This window comes from Astatotilapia calliptera, chromosome 3, assembly GCF_964374335.1.
Source record: "Astatotilapia calliptera chromosome 3, fAstCal68.1, whole genome shotgun sequence".
NCBI classification, from domain to species: Eukaryota; Metazoa; Chordata; class Actinopteri; order Cichliformes; family Cichlidae; genus Astatotilapia; species Astatotilapia calliptera.
This window is the reverse complement of record NC_137424.1, coordinates 76,672,547-76,692,120: the sequence shown is the minus strand read 5'-3', so window position 1 is coordinate 76,692,120 and position 19,574 is coordinate 76,672,547. Positions and strand designations below refer to the sequence as shown.

Below are 19,574 nucleotides of genomic sequence, written 5' to 3'. Positions count from 1 at the left end.
AAGCCAGAACATCTTACTATTCATCACTGATTGAAGAAAATAAGAACAACCCCAGGTTTCTCTTCAGCACTGTAGCCAGGCTGACAAAAAGTCACAGCTCTTTTGAGCCAACCATCCCTTTAACGTTAACTAGTAATGACTTCATGAACTTCTTCACACATAAAATTTTTATCATTAGAGACAAAATTACCAGTAATCATCCCACAGATGTAATATTATCTACAGCTACTCTTAGTACCATTGATATTAAGTTAGACTCTTTTTCTCCAATTGATCTTTCTGAGTTAACTTCAATAATTACTTCCTCCAAACCATCAACGTGTCTTTTAGACCCCATTCCTACAAAACTGCTCAAAGAAGTCCTGCCATTAATTAATTCTTCGATCTTAAATATGATCAACCTATCTCTAATAATCGGCTATGTACCACAGGCCTTCAAGCTGGCTGTAGTTAAACCTTTGCTCAAAAAGCCGTCTCTAGACCCAGTAGTCTTAGCTAATTATAGGCCAATCTCCAACCTTCCTTTCATATCAAAAATCCTTGAAAGAGTAGTTGTCAAACAGCTAAAAACAATATAGACAGTGTTATCTTCATTTTAGATATCGAAAAGTATTTGCGTCTCCCAGTGTTTTTGTTTGCATGGAAACTGGGTCCAAATGGCTCTTTGAGTGTGAAAGGTTGCTGACCCCTGGTCTAGGACCTTGTATGATCCACTATTCGGTTTTGGGAGTTGCTCCACTTGCAAGTTTGTTTATTTGTCATTAAAAGTCTTTTAATCGTGAACATTATAAAACGCCTTTCTCTTCCTAGGACCTTGTATGATCTTGTGCACATTTGTTTCTCATGTAAATAATTTGATTTTCCTAATGATATTCATGTTGTTGAGTCACCTTTTGGTAACCTTGCTTCTTTAAGCCCTGACGCATATCATTTATAGAATTTTTAATTTTAAACAAAAATAGGGTCTTCAAGGTGTCGCTGTGGTCTTTGGTGCATATGAAGCATATGGACACAGTATTGGGTCTATGAAGAGGTGGTGGTGTGGGGGGGGGGGGGGGGTGTCCAAATAAAATAAAATAAAGAATAAAATATCCATCCATTTCTTTATAACCACCAACACAAAATCAGTCTTAATTGAATGGCCGAATTCTCAAATAAAACTGAAAAATAAAGCAAGACTAAAATAAGACCTCTCAATATAGGCAATATTTACAAAACTAAAAAGGTTTGGCATAGTAATAAAAAACAATTTACCATGTCTTTTCCTACAATTCTCAAACTAATTTGTAGAAGAAAAAATTTTCTTCTTTTATGTCTTGTTTTAAGCTTATTTGTTTTGCAAGGAACTAAATTCTGTTTGCAGCTGAACAGCTCCACTCTCCTTTCTCCTCAATCCACTCAACAACAACGGTCTCCTGCTTCCCTTTCCAAAAACTCTTACAGAGTGATCCATATCCAAGTTACTTGTTATGGACTTCTCATGGGCCAAGATCAGCACATTTCTTTCTCTTTATGTAACAAAAGTGAACAAGCTTTACTAAAATCGCTGAGACTACATCAGGATATGAAACAAGGAAACTGATAAGTTGACAGTTGAAAGTGGGCGGGGGTTTGCGTCAGGTGTGACAGACACAGGTCCTCCAGTCTGTGCAGCAGACAGGCTCAGAGAGAGAAACACGTCTCTACAGGACTGAAACTGTTAGAAGAACAATGGAAAAGTCTCCCATTGACTGTACAAATATAGATGTATTTTTTAGTTTTTAATTATCTGACGAGGTGCTATGATTTTGACGACAGAGATTTGCTGATTCATTTCGCTCTGCCCTGCGTACTGAGAAACTTGACAACAGGTTATTTGCATACTAATAATGATTGGCTGTTTAGCCGGGGGGAGGGTGAGCGCTGTGTGGGTCTGAACATAAACAGTAGGGGTGCAACGATATTCGTATCGATATTGAACTGTTCGATACAGTGCTTTCGGATCGGTACGCATATGTATCGAACAATACAAAATTTGTAATTTATTTTATCAACTTTCCTTCTGATGATGCTGTCTGTGTTGAGCGCTCGGTGAATCTGCGTTCGACTACTCCGCCTAGGCTGCACTGTCGAGCGCAGATCCACTGAGCGCTCAACACAGACAGCATCGTCAGAAGGAAGAGCGCAGGGCAAGCTAGCGAGACAAAAGTTAAGCTCTCCTTGCAACATGGACCTCCTCCAGCCTCATTCAGATCTGGCGTTTGGAATTATTTTGGTTTTCTTTTTTTTTTTTCTTCTTTTTTTTTTTTGTCCCGTTTGGATCTATAGCCATCAGAATTGTTGTCTTAAGGCCAAGAAAGATGCCAAGCGGATTTATTTTACCAAGTGGATCATCATGGCCTTGCCATATTGGTCCATTTGATTGACCTTTATTATAATTATGAATTTATTTTATTTTCAGTTGCTACAAACGGGACAGACATGACTGTGGGATAGGACAGGGGGAAAGAATGAGAGAAAGAGAGGGAGAGAAAGAAAACCAAAGGGGAGAAGAGACGGTGAGAAGGGGGGGAAGAGAGAAAAACAAACAAACAAACAAAAAAAAAAAACACCTGGATCACCTGTATGGAGAAAAAAAAACAGAAGAGAAAGCAAACAACAAAGAGCAGCATAATAAGAAAAAAAAAGCACCATCACAATAAACTAGCTAGCAGTAGATATCAATAGTTACTAAATAATAAACGATATTGTGCAGCACGCAAGATAGACAGCGCACAATGTGCTTTGAGGCAGCAGCCAAGAAAGCTGTAGTCCGCGTCTGTGAATACCCATGTGTACACCTGTGTGCATACCTTATTTTGGTTTTCATGTGACGTATGACCCTGAAGGTAAGCGAGTCATGGACTAAAGTAAAACAGTATGTTGGATGTGCCATGCAATGCTCAATTACATGGGTGGGAACTAGTGTGTTAGCGCAGTTAGCTCGTTAACGTGTTGGCCTTCTAGCCCCATGCACGGGGCGATCAGCGGTAGCTCGTTAACGGAGATTTGCCGTGTTGTGGCGTTAAGGTCATACCAACGAGATTAACCTGAAAGCACTAGTGGGAACACAACGAATATGACTGCACATTTACGCCGACATCATCCTAGTGCAAAGACAAGTGGAAGCAGACAAAAACAAGCATGCATGCTACTAACTTTAGCCGAATCATTTAGACAGCTGTTAGCACATGATTCTCCTTATGGGGACCTGATATGTTTAATATGCTGCTGAGAATATAGCCCAGAAGAAGCGGCTAGTATAGCTTTTATTTTGGAAAGAGACATTTCTCTGTAATAAACTCTCTTTTCCAAAGATGAGTGATTCCTCAATCAGATACAGGGCTCGCAATATCGCTAGCCCAACGTCCCGGGGCTAGCGATTTTTTCAGTCAGGCTACCAAAATCTATCTCTGCCCTGCCCGTCGGGCTATTGTAGGAAGGAAAAATATATGTCAATGCTTTTGCATTCTTTCAGAAATGTAGCTGGGTAATTATGTCATTGGCATCGGTGAGCCACTGTCAATATGTGACATATTGAAATCGCGTTTGAATTTGCGCTTGTTTTTTTGCTTTCACTTTGCAATCGTGCGAACTGTGTATAGAGAGCGACAGCACTGATCTGTGAGTGATGATAATTTGTGCACCAATTCCTCTGACATCGTCTTATTAATTGTTAGCTTACTATGCAAACATGACAAGTGAAATCTCCCGCAGCAAGCTTAAACATGTGAGAGGTTGATCGCGCAGAGAATCGCTGAGCTTATGTGAGTGTGCGTGTTAAAGCAGCAGGATATATATTTTAGTTCTGCTGAGCCAAATAAGACAGGTCAGGGTGTGTATCGTGTATCGTTGCACCCCTAATAAACAGAGCAAGGAGTGAAAGAGCAAACGAGAGGTGAAACCTATCGTTTTAGTTTGTGCCTTTTGCAGTGGATTTTTCAACTACTGTAGTAAATCATGTCCATATTCAGTTTGGGGGTAGTCTATTACTTTATTTCTCAACTTCTAAAAGTTTGATTTAAGGGGGCAGGATGTTTGTTTAACGGGGGCGTTGCCCCCTCCTGCCCCCGCGTATAGCCGGCCCCGATCCTGAATACTTAGTAGATGTAGTGTCAATCTCGAGAGTCTTTACAAAAACACCTTAACCAATTGTGGAAGCAACAACACTCTAACACCAGACATCTGTCGCCAGGGCTGGACTATGACAAAAATCGGCACGAGCATTTTGACTAGAGACCCGCCCACCAGGTATTACAGGAAAAGCCATAAAGCATTCGAATGAAGACAAAGTTGTTGTGATAGTGATGTACAGTCTTGCTGGTATATATGTATTATTTTTATACCTTTTACATCAGATGACTACTTTGGTTGTAAGATTCAGATAATTATTTATTAAAAACTAGAAATTTTAAATGAGAATAAGAAAGAAAAGTATTGCTCTGTGCACCTCTTTCCCTGTTAATGCTCTACCTGGCCCCCTGGCAACACTTTGCCCCTGCACAGTTACCAGCTGTCAGCTTCTTAGAAAAGGATCCTGGTGTTATTTGTCTCTAGGAAAAAGTTCATACCTTCCCTTCAACTCATTCATGTCACCTAAAAGGTAAACCTGTTTCTCCATCACAGCTCTGATGATTCAGTAAGGACGTCTCCTGGTTTCATCTTCATGTCCACATATCCAAACCGACATCATGACCAGCAGCTTTACAGCTGTGGCTCCAGCAAACATCAGCTGATACTAGAAATTAATATTAAATAAATTCTATCAACAGCTTATCAAGCTTAAACGTGCTGCTGTTGTTTATCCGCTGGTTTCCTCTTTCTGGCGCAAAGTGGGTGATAAACAAACGAGAGAGAAAAGCCGATCAGCTGATCATTGATCAGTTTCATGATTGAAGCAGCAACAGGAGAGCTGCAGCATAAAGACACAGAGTAACTCCAGCTTTGTCTTTTTTCATCCTAGCTGAAGTACGGGACAAATCGAGTTCCTTTTCACCTCAATATCATTTCCGTCTGTTTATCTGTGATAAGATTGCTTTAGAGCCTTTGCCCAAACAAGGGGGAGGGTGCATCCGACTCCTCAACCGCAATTGGTCCAGTCCAGAGTCGATCATGACCAATTGGCCAATCTACCACCTTTCATTGTTTATATTGTTACAAAAACAACCTTCCAGCCCACAAAAACTAAAAATCCCAGCCAGTCCAGCTGTGTCTTTCTCACAGCTCTTTAAAAACACTCCCTCTGATGTCATCTGATGCACCACAGGTGTACCGGGGATCCCACAAAGCACCATATTGCCTACCTACACCGAAAAAGGAAAACAAGCTCAAGAACACCACACATACACACACCAGCTCCTAATAGCAACATCTGCTCTTGGGGCCTGAGTAAGATGGTTATCAAAATGGAGAAAAGAAAGAACTTTGGCAACTCAGGCCCAAACTCATCTTTCCCCTTCAACCTGGCTCATCAGAAACGCAGTTTCAGGATTTCTCCATGTTTTTGGGAAGTTGAGGTGTTATATCTGTGTGGCTCGTCCACTGTCTGACCACACCTCTTCATAGTGAGTTTCACACACTCGCCCTGTGACCACAACTCCAACCTGGTGAGTGACCTTGAGCTAGAAGAACAGAGTAATACAAGCACTTTCCATTGAAAATATCTTGGGTCTAGCCTCTCTGTTGTACAGGTAGTGCTGACATTCCTGGGCCTGGAGCAAATTTTCTTGTGATAACGCTCTAATGTGTGTAGCTTTGCTCTCAGAACTAAATGTCCTGAATTTCATTTTCAGCTCTGGTTGGACCTTCCTCCCAGTTTTCTTTAATCAAGTCCAACACCCCTGTGGCTTCCTGCCAAACAACAATTCAAAGGGAGAAAATCATTTGGAGGTTTGGGGCACATTCACACACTGCGTATACACTGTGTGTATACATATTCACATGCATACATCATCCAATGAGATAAAATACCAAAATAACTAAGAATAAACGTGGTTTCAAAGACATCTGAAAGCCTTTGAAAATAAGTTGGTCTTCAAGTTTGATTTGAAGATTTGCAAAGAGGAAGAGGATTTTATAAACGAGAGAAGACGGTTCCAGAGTTCTGGAGCAGCAATGGAGAAAGCCCTGTTACCTCTGGATTTTAACTGGGACATGTGAAAGTTGTTGGATATCGTAAAACAACACATACAGATCAGTATTTAAGTTTTGACTCATCATCCACTGGAGCACAAACTGGGTGTCATCAGAACAAAATGACATGGAGCGAACACCATCCCCACTGTTACAGCAGCCAGGGGAGCAGACGAACATCACATCAAGAAGGTCCTGAGTAAATTTAGCTAATGAGACTGAATTCCACCTTCATACCATCTAGAAAAAAGACAGCATAATAAACAATGTACTGTTTTTATAAGGGTTTTCCAGTACAGACATTCTGTACTAGGCAAGGCAAGGCAAATTTATTTGTATAGCACAATTCAACAACAAGGTGATTCAAAGTGCTTTACAGAGACATTAGAAACAAAAACAAATAAAAAGCATGATTTAAAATTGATTAAAACAAGCAAACAAACAAACTAACTAACTAATTAACAAACAAACAAACAAAACAGTATATAAAATCAAAACAGATAAAATCAGAAGAGTAGATAAAATCAGTAGTTAATATAAGTTTTGAAATTTAAGCTTAAAAGTGTGGATTTGGTGCTTTATTCAAATGCAGCTGAGAACAGGTGAGTCTTCAACCTGGATGTAAATAAACTGAGTGTTTCAGCTGATCTGAGGCTTTCTGGGAGTTTGTTCCAGATATAAGGAGCATAAAAGATGAATGCAGCTTCTCCGTGTCTGGTTCTGACTCTGGGAACTGATAAAAGACCGGATCCAGATGACCTGAGGGATCTGGAAGGTTCATACTGGGTCAGGAGGTCACTGATGTATTTTGGTCCTAAACCATTCAGAGCTTTATAGGCCAGCATCAGAACTTTAAAGTCTATCCTCTGACGGACAGGCAGCCAGTGTAAAGACCTCAGAGCTGGACTGATGTGGTCCACTTTTTTGGTCTTAGTGAGGACTCGAGCAGCAGAGTACTAAGTAGAAATACAAATATTAGTATTAGTATAGTACTGATTCAAATTCTTTACTTAATTAAAAGTGAGTAAAAGTACAGGCTCTGAAAAGTAAAGAAAGTAAAAAGTAGCTCTTTTGATGATTTTTCTATTATTCTGTAAAGCTACTTGAACCTTGTGCTATATTAACATGATGATGAAATAATATGAGTACACAGCAAAATCTCCAGTGTTAAATTAACACTACAGAGTGTCTATATGGGTCCACACCTCTGAGTGTTAAATACAACACTGTTGAGTGTTAAATTAACACTTTTGACAGTGTTATATGTTTAAAAGTAACCTAGTCAGTTTTGAAGATTAACAATGGCTAACACTGAGCAGTGCTGATTTTCTAACACTGGAATATTTCTGACATTTTGAGTTATTTTCCAGTGTTAGAACTGTGGAATACAATCACAAACATTAAAAAGTACCTGTGGCCTGTGACTATTTGTTGACACTTTGAGGCAAATTGTGACTTTGCAGTTTTTACAGCCTTTTGGCAGAGAGACAGGTCCTGAAAATCTGTAAAGAAATATTCAGCCTGTCCTTTTTCCATCTCCTCTTGTTTTTTGTGTGTGTGTGTGTCTCGTTTGGATCTTTAGCCATCAGAATTGTTGTCTTAAGGCCAAGAAAGATGCCAAGCGGATTTATTTTACCAAGTGGATCATCAAGACCAACACAGAGAGACTGAGGAGGAGCTTCTTCCCGCAGGCGATACGGTCTCTCAATCACACCACCACACAGTACTGACCCACACATATGGTTCTTACACACACACTGGACTTTCTGGACATTGTTTTTGCACACATTGTTTTTTTGCACAACACTGGTCACTATATTCTTCATTTCCGGTTAATACTTGTACAGCTGCTGTTATTGTGTATATATTTATTTATATTTAGATTTCTTCATACATTCTTATATAGTTCTATATTGTGTATTTTGTTGTACAGTTATTTTATTTTCAACTTTAATTTATATATTTATCTTTATCTTATTCTTCCCAGTTACATTTACCCTTCATTCTAATTTGTGTTGTACAGTTATTTCATTTTTAACCTTAATTTATATTTTATTCCTTCCTAGTTAAATTTACCCTTTTTAATTTTTCATATTTATTTCCTATCTTATTCATAGCCTTTCCTTTTTTGTTTTCTTTAGGTCACGAGCAGTTGTCCAAGCATTTCACTACATATCGTACTGTGTATGACTGTGTACGTGACAAATAAAATTTGAATTTGAATTTGATAAAAAATTTGAATTTGAATCATGGCCTTGCCATATTGGTCCATTTGATTGACCTTTATTATAATTATGAATTTATTTTATTTTTTTATTTTTATTATGTTGCTCTTTTTTTGTTTGCTTTCTCTTCTGTTTTTATTTCTCCATACAGGTGATCCAGGTGTTTTGTTTGTTTTTCTTTCTTTCCTCCCCCCTTTCTCACCGTCTCTTCTCCCCTTTGGTTTTCTTTCTCTCCCTCTCTTTCTTTCATTCTTTCTCCCTGTCCTATCCCCCAGTCATGTCTGTCCTGTTTGTAGCAACCGAAAATAAAATAAATTCATTTCCATCTCCTCTTTACAATCACGTTTAAGGGTGCGCGTATGTTTATTCAACCATGGCTATGATAATAGCTTATCGTGCACAGTCCTGAGTGGAGCAATAGTCCAAAATATCAGTACAGGTTAAATGAAGGATGTGCAAAAGCTCCTCAACGCTTTCACAGCTGGAGTTCAATATTTCAGAGTCCACAAAAGCAGCAGAAAATGTAGACATTTATTAGGCAATATACTCCACTATAATTCCTATTAATAATTGTTATTTAAGTCCAGTTATTTAAAAATCAATACTTATTTTCCATGACCGACTTCTACATGTTTGAGTAGTAAACAATTGCCATGCTGCTCTTATCTGCATGCTCGCAGCTAAATTTTGTGTGTGTGTGTGTGTGCGTGTGTGTGCGCGCGCGCGCGAGCGTGAATAGTTAAGACCATGACTGCTGTGAAGCAACCTCTGTTATCACCATGCCGGGAATTTACTGAGTTAACCTCAGATGACATTTGCCCTCAATACATCAGCCATAAAAATACAGGCTCTGAAATGTGCTCTGAATAAAACGTAAGTCTTTGGAGGACGTTTCTACCAGCTGTTGTGCAAAGCTAACTTAACCTTGTTCTATATCCATCCATCCATCTTCATCCGCTTTATCCGGAGCCGGGTCGCGGGGGCAGCAGCCTAAGCAAAGAGGCCCAGACCTCCCTCTCCCCAGCCACCTCCTCCAGCTTATCCGGGGGAACACCAAGGCGTTCCCAGGCCAGCCGAGAGATATAATCTCTCCAGCGTGTCCTGGGTCTGCCCCGGGGCCTCCTCCCGGTGGGACATGCCTGGAACACCTCACCCAGGAGGCGCCCAGGGGGCATCCTTGTCAGATGCCCGAACCACCTCAGCTGGCTCCTTTCGATGTGGAGCAGCAGCTGCTCTACTCTGAGCCCCTCCCGGATGGCCGAACTTCTCACCCTATCTCTAAGGGAGAGGCCAGCCACCCTTCGGAGGAAGCTCATTTCTGCCGCTTGTATCCGCGATCTCGTTCTTTCGGTCACTACCCACAGCTCGTGGCCATAGGTGAGGGTAGGGACGTAGATCGACCGGTAAATTGAGAGCTTCGCTTTTACACTCAGCTCCCTCTTCACCACGACGGACCGGTGCAGCGTCCGCATTACTGCAGCTGCAGCCCCAATCCGTCTGTCGATCTCCGGCTCCCTTCTCCCATCACTCGCGAACAAGACCCCGAGATACTTGAACTCCTCCACTTGGGGCAGGAACTCATCCCCGACCCGGAGTGGGCACTCCACCCTTTTCCGGCTGAGAACCATGGCCTCAGATTTGGAGGTGCTGATCCTCATTCCCGCTGCTTCACACTCGGCTGCGAACCGTTCCAGTGCGAGCTGGAGGCCCTCACCCGATGGAGCCAACAGAACCACATCATCTGCAAAAATCAGAGATGAGATTCTGAGGCCACCAAAGCGAAAGCCCTCCGCCACTTGGCTGCGCCTAGAAATCCTGTCCATAAAAATTATGAACAGAACCGGAGACAAAGGGCAGCCCTGGCGGAGCCCATCACCCACCGGGAACGAGTCCGACTTATTGCCGGCAATGCGAACCAAGCTCTTGCAACGGTTGTATAGGGATCGAATGGCCCGTAGCAATGGGAGAGACACCCCATACTCCCGCAACACCTCCCACAGGACACCCCGAGGGACACGGTCGAATGCCTTCTCCAAGTCCACAAAACCTTGTTCTATATTAATGCAATAATCAAATAATGTTAGCATATTGCTGCGGAGGTGTGGTCAATGGCTCAGCTGCAGGGGAGGTGGGCCAGTGCCAGGGAGATTGGAGGAACAGGTGGAGGTGATCCATCTGATAAGATTTTCCTTCTATTTCAGAATCAGGTTCTGGTTGTTTGGCAGAAATGGTCCATTATGAATGTAAAAAATTGTGAATATTTCAGCATCGTGGTAGATGAGATGAAGTGTGTTACGAAACAAGAGCAGATTTCATTTGGACTTAGTTCCTTTTATAATTGAACCATCAAGGAGAGTTTTCCCCATTCTGAATCTGCTGGGAGACTAGCTGCAGTGCAACTTGAAAAGACTGTCCACTTATTGAAACGCTATGGTTTACAGAACAAAACTGTAAATTTGGTCATAAAGTGCCACTGACAGTTGGCACAAAGTTGAAATTCTTTGAATAAATCTAAGCATCATCACCTTAAATGCAAATTTATTTCCAGTACACTCAATGTAACTTCACACTGAGTATGAAAGCACAGCCGCTGTGCACCAGTCAAAGACTTTAATTCAGCACATTACTGCAGACTAACCTGTTCATCGTGGACAAAACTACCCAATATTTTCATTCGACATTTTATTTTATTTTTCATTCAACACAAACTTTGTATAGCAAGGTTTTTTGCCGTATGTTTCCCAAAATAGAAACACGTAATGTATCAAAGCACGCCAAATGCAAATCCAATACGTTTTCAACATTTTGTAGTTAAGTGCCCCAGCACATATTTATCAAACTTTGCAAATGAGAAGCAAAAACTGCTCAAAGTGATAATTTAAATCTGCTGTTATGGCTTTTTCAACACATTTGTACGTACATTTACATTTACATTTGTCAAAGTCAACATACAAGGAATAAAAAAGAACTTGTCCTACCGTTAATGTAAGTTATAACATGTACAGTCAATTAAAAAACAAACCATAAGGGTAAAAACATAAAAAATTAAAAAAGGTAGGCTAAGCGGGTTGCGTGAGTGCACACAGCTTTAAACTAATACTTTGTTCACACAGTTTTTGATTTAATCACAGCATTCAGTCTTCTTGAGTTGTGGTCAGCACAGCACATCTTGACAGGGCAATATTTGCCCACTCTTCCTTGCAAAACACTCAAAATCTATCAGATCACAAAGGCATTTCTTCTGCATGGCGTGCTTTTGAAGAAATATTCTCCCCCTAAAAGATTTGTTTTGTAATAGAAGTTAATAAGTTACAGCAAACATTAAAAGCTTTGAATGATTTTTAACATTACAAAAACCAGGCATTTTGAAGGGGTATGTAAACTTATTGTATTGGGGTTTTTTTGTTTTTTTTTTAAAGAATTAATAGTAGTCTGTTTGTAATAAACAAGCCTTTTATAACCTTTGACCCCTCGCATATAGCTTCATCAGCAGATTTGTGAATCGATCAATAGGTGGTCTTTTCCCCCTCCCAGTGTAAATATCAACAGTACACCGAGCTCTTTTGATTCATCAGAGGCATCTGATGGAAGACAAAACACTGCTCCATTTAACACTTTATTACTTCTAGAAGGGAGGTGCATCCTGCATGACACGCTGCCGCAGATCTCAAAATGGTAGTGCGCCCCCAACAGTCTCATTACAGAAGCTCTCATTCCAGTCTAAACAACAGTGTCTCAGTAACTTTCCACTAGAGATGGTCCCTCTTATCTACATTTTCCCAGGCAAACATGAGCGAGAGTCTGCAGCTTTCTACTCCCCAAGAACACATGGTCTCATGCCTTTATTTTTCAGGGCTGTGTCCACTTAATACTAAAGTATCTGACTTTATAACACTTATTAATAAAAAAAAAAGCATACCATTATTAAGGCACTGCAAATTATTTAATTCCAACACCAGTCAGATCAGTCCAGATATGCAGCTTCTGGCCTGCAGTCTAGTCACAGCAGCAGACTCCTGTATTCAGAGACAAACTGGGAGTGAACTGGTCTGAGAGTGGACACCAGTATAAAAACTGTCTGACCCACTGCTCACACCGGAAACATGGCTGACAGGAAAAGGTCAATGTGTGCCCGAGAGTCTGTGAGATGACACCGATTAATCGAAAACAGTCAGAGAGGCGTGAAGCTCCGCCTCCTCCTGTGGCAGGTATAAAGGCAAAGTACATGTGATGATCAGAGCAGAGAGACGTCAACATGGACATTAATCCCCTGCTGCTGCTGATGCTGCTGCTGCTGTGGAGCTCAGGTAGGACACTAACATCACACGACACACACGTGCATCATATAAAAGGATCAGTGAAGGAAAGAAAAAACTGCACTGTGACACTTCAACAGCTTCGTTCAGACGTCAAAAAACAAAAAGTCAGTTTTTAATCTGTTTACGGTCACTTTGACCTGCAGCCTCACATGTTTTAAAACTTTATTAACTATTCTGCTGCAATCATTTAAGAGCCACAGTTTTCATCTTTCTGCAGAATTACTTTAGTTTGTGGGTTTATGTAACAGGAACCAATAAGAATACGACCCAAAAATCACTTACTTACGACCCCGAGCTGACTGTTGTGTCACTTTGGGGTCGTAAGTAAGTGATTTGAAAGAACAATAAAATACCAATGAAAGTGCAACTGCAGTACCAAACCCTACAAACGGTTGACCACATCTAGTAATACAATTAGTATGCATTCCACAGTCTTTAAACTAGAAGAGTTTGTGCCTTTGAAAGGGTTAAACAGGTCATTGTATTCCTGTTTTGTCTTTCTGGAGAATTTTAAAAATCCTGAAGCTGCTTCACTGACATTCCTGAGTTACGTTTACCTGTTGCTGTCATTCAAAATTTAGATTTTCAAACGGGGAGGTTTCCTGATCTGATGCAAGAAATCCCCCCTGACTGATGCATTGTCGCTGCAAAATGACACTTTAACTGGTGCCCTGCTGCACATAACGTATCAGGGGATGAGAACATTCTGCTTTGATGCCACTGTGCAAACACAGGGGCGATCAATAACTGTTTGAGTCACTGATTGTCTTATTACTAAATCTCTATTCAAAAAAGTCTATAAAAAAGACTTTACAGACTGCTACCACTAGTTATGTTTTTCTTTAGTCCCATGTGCTTTCATTTAACAGTACTTAATGGGAGTCCCATTAAGCTTTCTCTTCATACTATCTATTCAACAGAGGTTTCTTCCTACCAAGAGGGAGTTTTTCATCCCCACTGTCATCATGTGCTTGTTCATAGGGAGTCATATTCATATTATTGTACTTTTCCAAGAGGTTTTGAGACAAAGTTAAGAGGCTTTGAGATTTGCACATGAGGCAGGTGACGCAGCCAAGAGAAAAAAAAACACAAAACGATGGTTCTTCTCTCATTTTCTCCTCAGGACTCCAGGCTGAAGTAAAACACGATTCAACAGGTAAACAGGAAAAAAAATAGTACCAAAATCAAACTCACTAGAAAATTCCACGAGGAATTTCCCCTCCTTACTGAAACTCTCTGCTTTCTGTTCAGAGTTTATGAGGTTGGTGGGAGGAGCCAGTCGCTGTGCAGGCACACTGGAGCTGAAGCATCAGGGAGAATGGAGACGAGCTACTAGTGGAGATGTAGTGGACTACTTTGAAATGGAGGCAGCAGCTGCTTTCTGTCGAGATCTAAACTGTGGCTCTGCTGTTTCTTTACGAAAGAGACAGGTGTCATACCAATCTTTGTGGCTACTCATAGCTGAATGTCGACCTGATTATGATCTGCCAAGATGTGTAATGTCGTGGAACGCTTCTTCGGTTCTGGAGCTCACCTGTTCAGGTAAGCCAGACTGGTGATATTAGATGATGTCACCAGTCTGTGACATCATCTAATGATTAATAGAGGTTGGTGAAGCAGACAGCAAAGGTCCTGTTTGATAACTACTCCTGTTTCTGCATCTTGGCTTGACTTAACTCTTTAGTTTCTTTTCATGTTTGTGCATGATTGTTTTGAGTTTTTATGTATTTTTGCTTCTTTCTGTTCTGCATTCTGTTGTTTTTTAACTTACTTTCTGTACAGCACTTTGGTCCTGTGTATTTTAAAGTGCTTTATAAATAATATTGGACTGGATTTTCATCATGTAATTAGAGCTGTGAGTAAGAAACAAGCTCACTTCATACAGATCCTTTGAATACACTCCACAGCGCTTCTTGCAGACAATAACACAACCTGGTAAAAAATAGTTGAAAAGCTACAAACCCTGTTTGTCTGTTCATGTTAATCTCTGGCTCTCTTCCACAGCGTGTCTACGGCCCTGTCTCCCTACCTTCACCTCCACCTGGTTGCAGTAGATGGCTGCACCTCCCTGAGTTAAACTGAATTTACATTCATATCATGCATAAAATCATGGCTGACTTTGCTCTGAGCACTACAGACAACTATTATTCTCCGAGCTCCATCTATTGCTAACCTTTCGTGCTTTAGTGATGGTCTTTCCTGCCCAAGGTTTTTTTTTTCTCTTATTAGCTGCTTGTGTATTTAAATCCCCTTCAATTTAGTTTCAGTTATTTAGCACCAAATACCTCAAGGCACTTTATATTGTAGGTAAAGACAATAATACAGAGAAAATCCAAAAGATCTGACAATCAACTGAGCAAGTGCTTGGTGAGAGAGGGAAGGAGAAACTCCCTGTTAACAAGAAGAACCTCTGATAGAACAGTAGTATCTCATAATTATGTCTTGATGCATGCTTAACCATCCAGGTATGTAATCTCAAGTGCCTTCATCCATCAGCTGAGATTGAAGTCAGTTCGATGAGTGACAAAATGTTTCTTCCACTGAAAGTGTTGAACTCCATGCCTGGAGTGCCGGTGTCCTGCAGGTTTTAGATGTGTGCTTGATCCAACACTGCTGATTGAAATGGCTAAATTACCGCCTCAACATGTCTTGAAGTTCTCCAGGAGCCTGGTAATGAACTAATCATTTGATTCACGTCTGTTGACCCAGGGTCATATCTAAAACCTGCAGGACACTGGCCCTCGAGGCCTGGAGTTCCACACCTCTGGTCTAGATGAACAGAATGAACCTTTTGGGGTGTCTCATAATTACACGCAGATGGGGTTGTGGCGGGGCCTGCGGTGACGTGCAGAAGAGGCAGACCCACCTGCACGGCATCCGCAATCATGCCCCGCCGAATTAAATATTGTACTGGGTCCTGTGGTTGGCGTTGTTGTTGTGATAATGTTGAGCGGGCAGCGGGAGAGCTGCAGCTCTGTGAGCATTGTAAACAGCAACCGTGTGAGTCAATAAAGTATGCTGCAAAGCATGAATTTGCACCCGGGTCTGCCGTGGTCTTTTACAGGGGTGTAAAACACATGGTGAGTGAAAAGGCCACAAGTATGCCCTAGTCTGGATGCAAGTGCTCTTTTGGAGAGTTCTGATAATATAAGGGCCTTAAGACAGGAAAGGCCAGTCATTTACTTAGTTAGCTTTCAGTGTGTTGTCACTACTTTCTGCTCTCCTCATACCTCTGTGTTTCCTTGTCGAGGTGAGTTTCCCTTTCTGGAGTTCCATCTTTTGTTCAGACTGGGTAACCTGCTGTATTCTGCTGCTCCGAGTGTCATTAAAGCTCAGTGAATGTCTTGGAGTTCGTCTGCATGGGGGTGGGCACGCTACACGGACTCCAAAAAGACCATCGGGGTGTACACCTCACCCCTGGCGTCGTTGCTCACCTCTCAATTTTAAATACAAGTAGACATTGAGGGCTATCAGGAGGGACTATGCGCTTACCTGCTGCTCTCTGGCAGGTAGCTCCATGCCCTCCTAGGTTTTAATTGCACCTTAAAACACACATGCATCAACACTACATATGAGTGGGCAGAGGGAGGTTTGGAGTCTTCTCTCACCCCCGTTCTCTGCAACCTGCTGGAGCGGGGGACCAGGAGGAGGAGTTGGCCGTCCGACTGGGGTCTGGAGTGTGGGGCCTCCCTGCTGCTGTGGAGTCGGGGCGGTCTGCCTCTCCCCACCGCAGGGAAAAGGGTAACACCACCTGGGTCTGGGTGCAGTTCCCCCCTCCAGGGGCAAGGGTACCTAGACCCGGTTGGTAGAGTACGCTTGGGGAGTGTGATCGTGTGTACAGCGTCTCTTTATGTCTGTCTCCACATTGGTTGAGTGTGGAGTAAGTGCATATGAGAGCATGAGGGTGGGAATGGATGTTTGTATCTGTGTGTGCCTGTATGTCTGTGTCTATATGTCAGGTTGGGTATCAGACGCCACCTCTCTGGGGACATCTCAGGCCCTCCAAGGTTTGGAGGCCTATCTCCCCCCACCACTTCCCCTACCGGTGGCAGACGCCCTCAGACGTCGGTGCGTTGGTGGTTCTTTGTGTCCGGGGATTGGCGTCCAGGTACACACCGGCTCACTCCTTGGTGGCGGCATGTTGGGGCCTGGAGCCTGGGGCTCGCTTGGGCCACTTCGGAGGTGGGGTGCCCCCGGCCTCTCGGCCTGGGGCTCGGTCACTCAGGCACAGCTGGCTGCCGGCGGAGCTCACGGGCGCGTCACTGCAACTCCCCCTGGCTTCTGCTCCGCGGCTGCTGAGTGAGCCCTCATCTGGGACTCTCCTCAGCTCTTACTGGGACAGTGGCGCAGCTGCCCCTCTGTTGGTCTTCCTTGGTCTCTTGTGTTCTGGGGGCCTCTGGATGTCTGGAGTTTTGATCTCCTCCATACCTGCTTCATGCCCTGGAGGACGGGGCTGTGGCCCCCCCACACCCTCTAGCAGATCGTTACATGAAGGAACCTTTTAAAAAAACAAGCGCGTCCATGCTCACAGGTGTACACACGGGTGATCACACCCACAAACTACACCCTTTTTGGCTCCTACCTCAAAGCACACACAAGTGTGAACTGTGTGTGTCAGTAACATGTGTGTGTTCTGATGTTAATGATGAAATGATGTTGGGGTTGTGCTGCGTAGACTTTGAATCAGTGAAAAGTTGTTTGCTGACCTCTTCTTCTCGTGTCTGCTGTCTCTGATCTCTCTCTATTTGATCTCCTCTGATCTCTTCAGACTCTGTGAGGCTGCTGAATGGGACCAGTCTGTGTTCAGGCAGACTGGAGGTCAACTACAACCAGTCTAACCAGTCCAAGCAGAGCTGGACCTCCGTGTGTGAAGATCATTTTGACCAGCAGGATGCAGAGGTGGTCTGTAGGGAGCTTGGCTGCGGGCCTCCCTCAGCCCTCCAGGGGGCACTCCATGGAGACATGGGGGCTCCAGTGTGGAGCAAAGAGTTCCAGTGTGAAGGCCATGAGTCTACTCTCCTGGACTGTAGGAGCTCAAACTCTACTAGAAGCAGCTGCTCACCAGGCAAAGCTGTTGGACTCACCTGCTCAGGTAGAAGAGCAGCTGCAGCTTCGATTTGCTTCAAACTCATTTCATTTTTTACTGACTCTCTGCTTTCTGTCCAGAGCCTATCAGGTTAGTGGGAGGAGCCAGTCGCTGTGCAGGTACACTGGAAATGAAACTGGGAGAGTGGAGACCAGTGTATACAATGGCCAGGACCCTGAGGGAACCAGCTGCTTTTTGCAAACATCTGGACTGTGGCTCAGATGTTTCTGTAAAAAAGAGAGAGCTCTCAAACACACCTATGTGGCTTCTCAGATTTTTCTGTGAACCTTCTTATTTTTCTATGATGGGGTGTTTACAGTCACCAACCATCACCAGTGAATCATTTACTACTGGTTCAGTCATGGAGCTCACCTGTTCAGGTAAGCCAATCTGTGACATCATCAATTGTATAGCTAGAGGTGGGTGAAGCAGACAGACTTGAGTCCAGCAAACATGCTTTTTGATAATAGCTTCTGTTTTTGCATCTTAGCTAGATCCTTTAAATATACGTCACATTACTGGGACTGATCTAGCTCCCAGCACTACAGACAGCTTATTATTCTATGAGCTCCGCCTTTATCCTCTCCTGCCTTAGTGATGGCCTTCCCTCCTCAGTGTTTTCTTCTCTGATTAGCTCCTTGTGTACTTTAAAGGCCAGCCGTTTCATCAGTTAGCTTTCAGTGTCTGTTCACCACCTGCTGCTCTCCTCATATCTCTGTTTCCCTTTTAGGGTGACTTTCCTTTTCTGGAGTTCCATCTTTTGTTCAGACTGGGTAACCTGCTGTATTCTGCTGCTCCAAGTGTCATTACAGCTCACTGAATATGTTAGAGTTTGTTGATTTACCGCTGTATGAATAAAATTCTATTGAATCTGATTAAATTGGACAGATGAGCATTTCAGACCCTTATTGTAACTGAGTACTTTTACTTTTACATGTACTTCTAAGTAAGAAGTAAGAATCACTGTGATCCATGATGTCATTTAAGTCCAGACCTCAAGTTAACTGAAATGTTGTGTTGGCATAAAGAAACCAACAAACCTCAGTACACTCAAACAATTCTGTAAAGAACAGTAGGTCAAAATTCCTACATAAGTATCTGAGAGTCTGATAAACTCATTAGCACTAGCTTTTCTGCTTGCTCACTTCTATCCTCTTCTTCTATATTTCTGTGCCTTCTTTCCACCTCACCACCATGTGAACCAGAGCTTTCAGCTGCTCTGCTCCCAGGCTGTGGAACTCTCTAACCCCAGATATAAGAAACATTGGTTCTCTCCCCCAGTTTATACCTCAACTCAACACCCATCTGTTCATATCTGCATATTCACTGTAAACCCACTTTTTGTTAATTCTATCTTGTGCTTTGTTTTATTGTTCTTCATTTTGTCATGTTTCTATTATGTGTTTTCTCCTATTGTAAAGTGTCCTTGGGTATCTTGAAATGCGCTTTATAAATACGTTTCATCATCATTATTATTGTTATTATTGTTTTTGTTGTTGTTTTTGTTGCTAAAGATGGATCTCTGTGCTGTCATGTCTCTCATGTCTCTCTAGGAGAACAGGGGCCTGGTGGACTGTAACCTCGGTGTTGGTGCTGCTGAAGGATGGCTGGCTGAAGAGGGAGGTTCTCAGGGAGCAGAAGAGGTAGTCCAGTGAGCTAATGTCACAGTCAGACACATTTTCATCTGACAAATGAGGAACCATCAGTTCAGATTTGAGTTTTTTCCCTTTAAACAGCCTTCAACTGTAATGATTCTGCAGTTTTCTTACTGACAGCATTAAAATACTAAACCTA

At 42.4% G+C, this 19,574-nt stretch overlaps 1 protein-coding gene across 1 annotated transcript; it reads left to right on the top strand.

Annotated features, from left to right (window-relative positions):
- The first annotated feature begins 12,221 nt into the window (after window positions 1–12,221).
- On the top strand, window positions 12,222–19,574 carry LOC113017732 (scavenger receptor cysteine-rich type 1 protein M130-like). Its single transcript, XM_080299262.1, has 6 exons — window positions 12,222–12,682; window positions 13,818–13,850; window positions 13,946–14,236; window positions 17,463–17,786; window positions 17,861–18,160; window positions 19,334–19,574. The coding sequence occupies exons 1-6, from the start codon at window positions 12,631–12,633 to the stop codon at window positions 19,357–19,359; spliced, it is 1,026 nt and encodes a 341-aa protein (XP_080155388.1). The 5' UTR covers window positions 12,222–12,630; the 3' UTR covers window positions 19,360–19,574.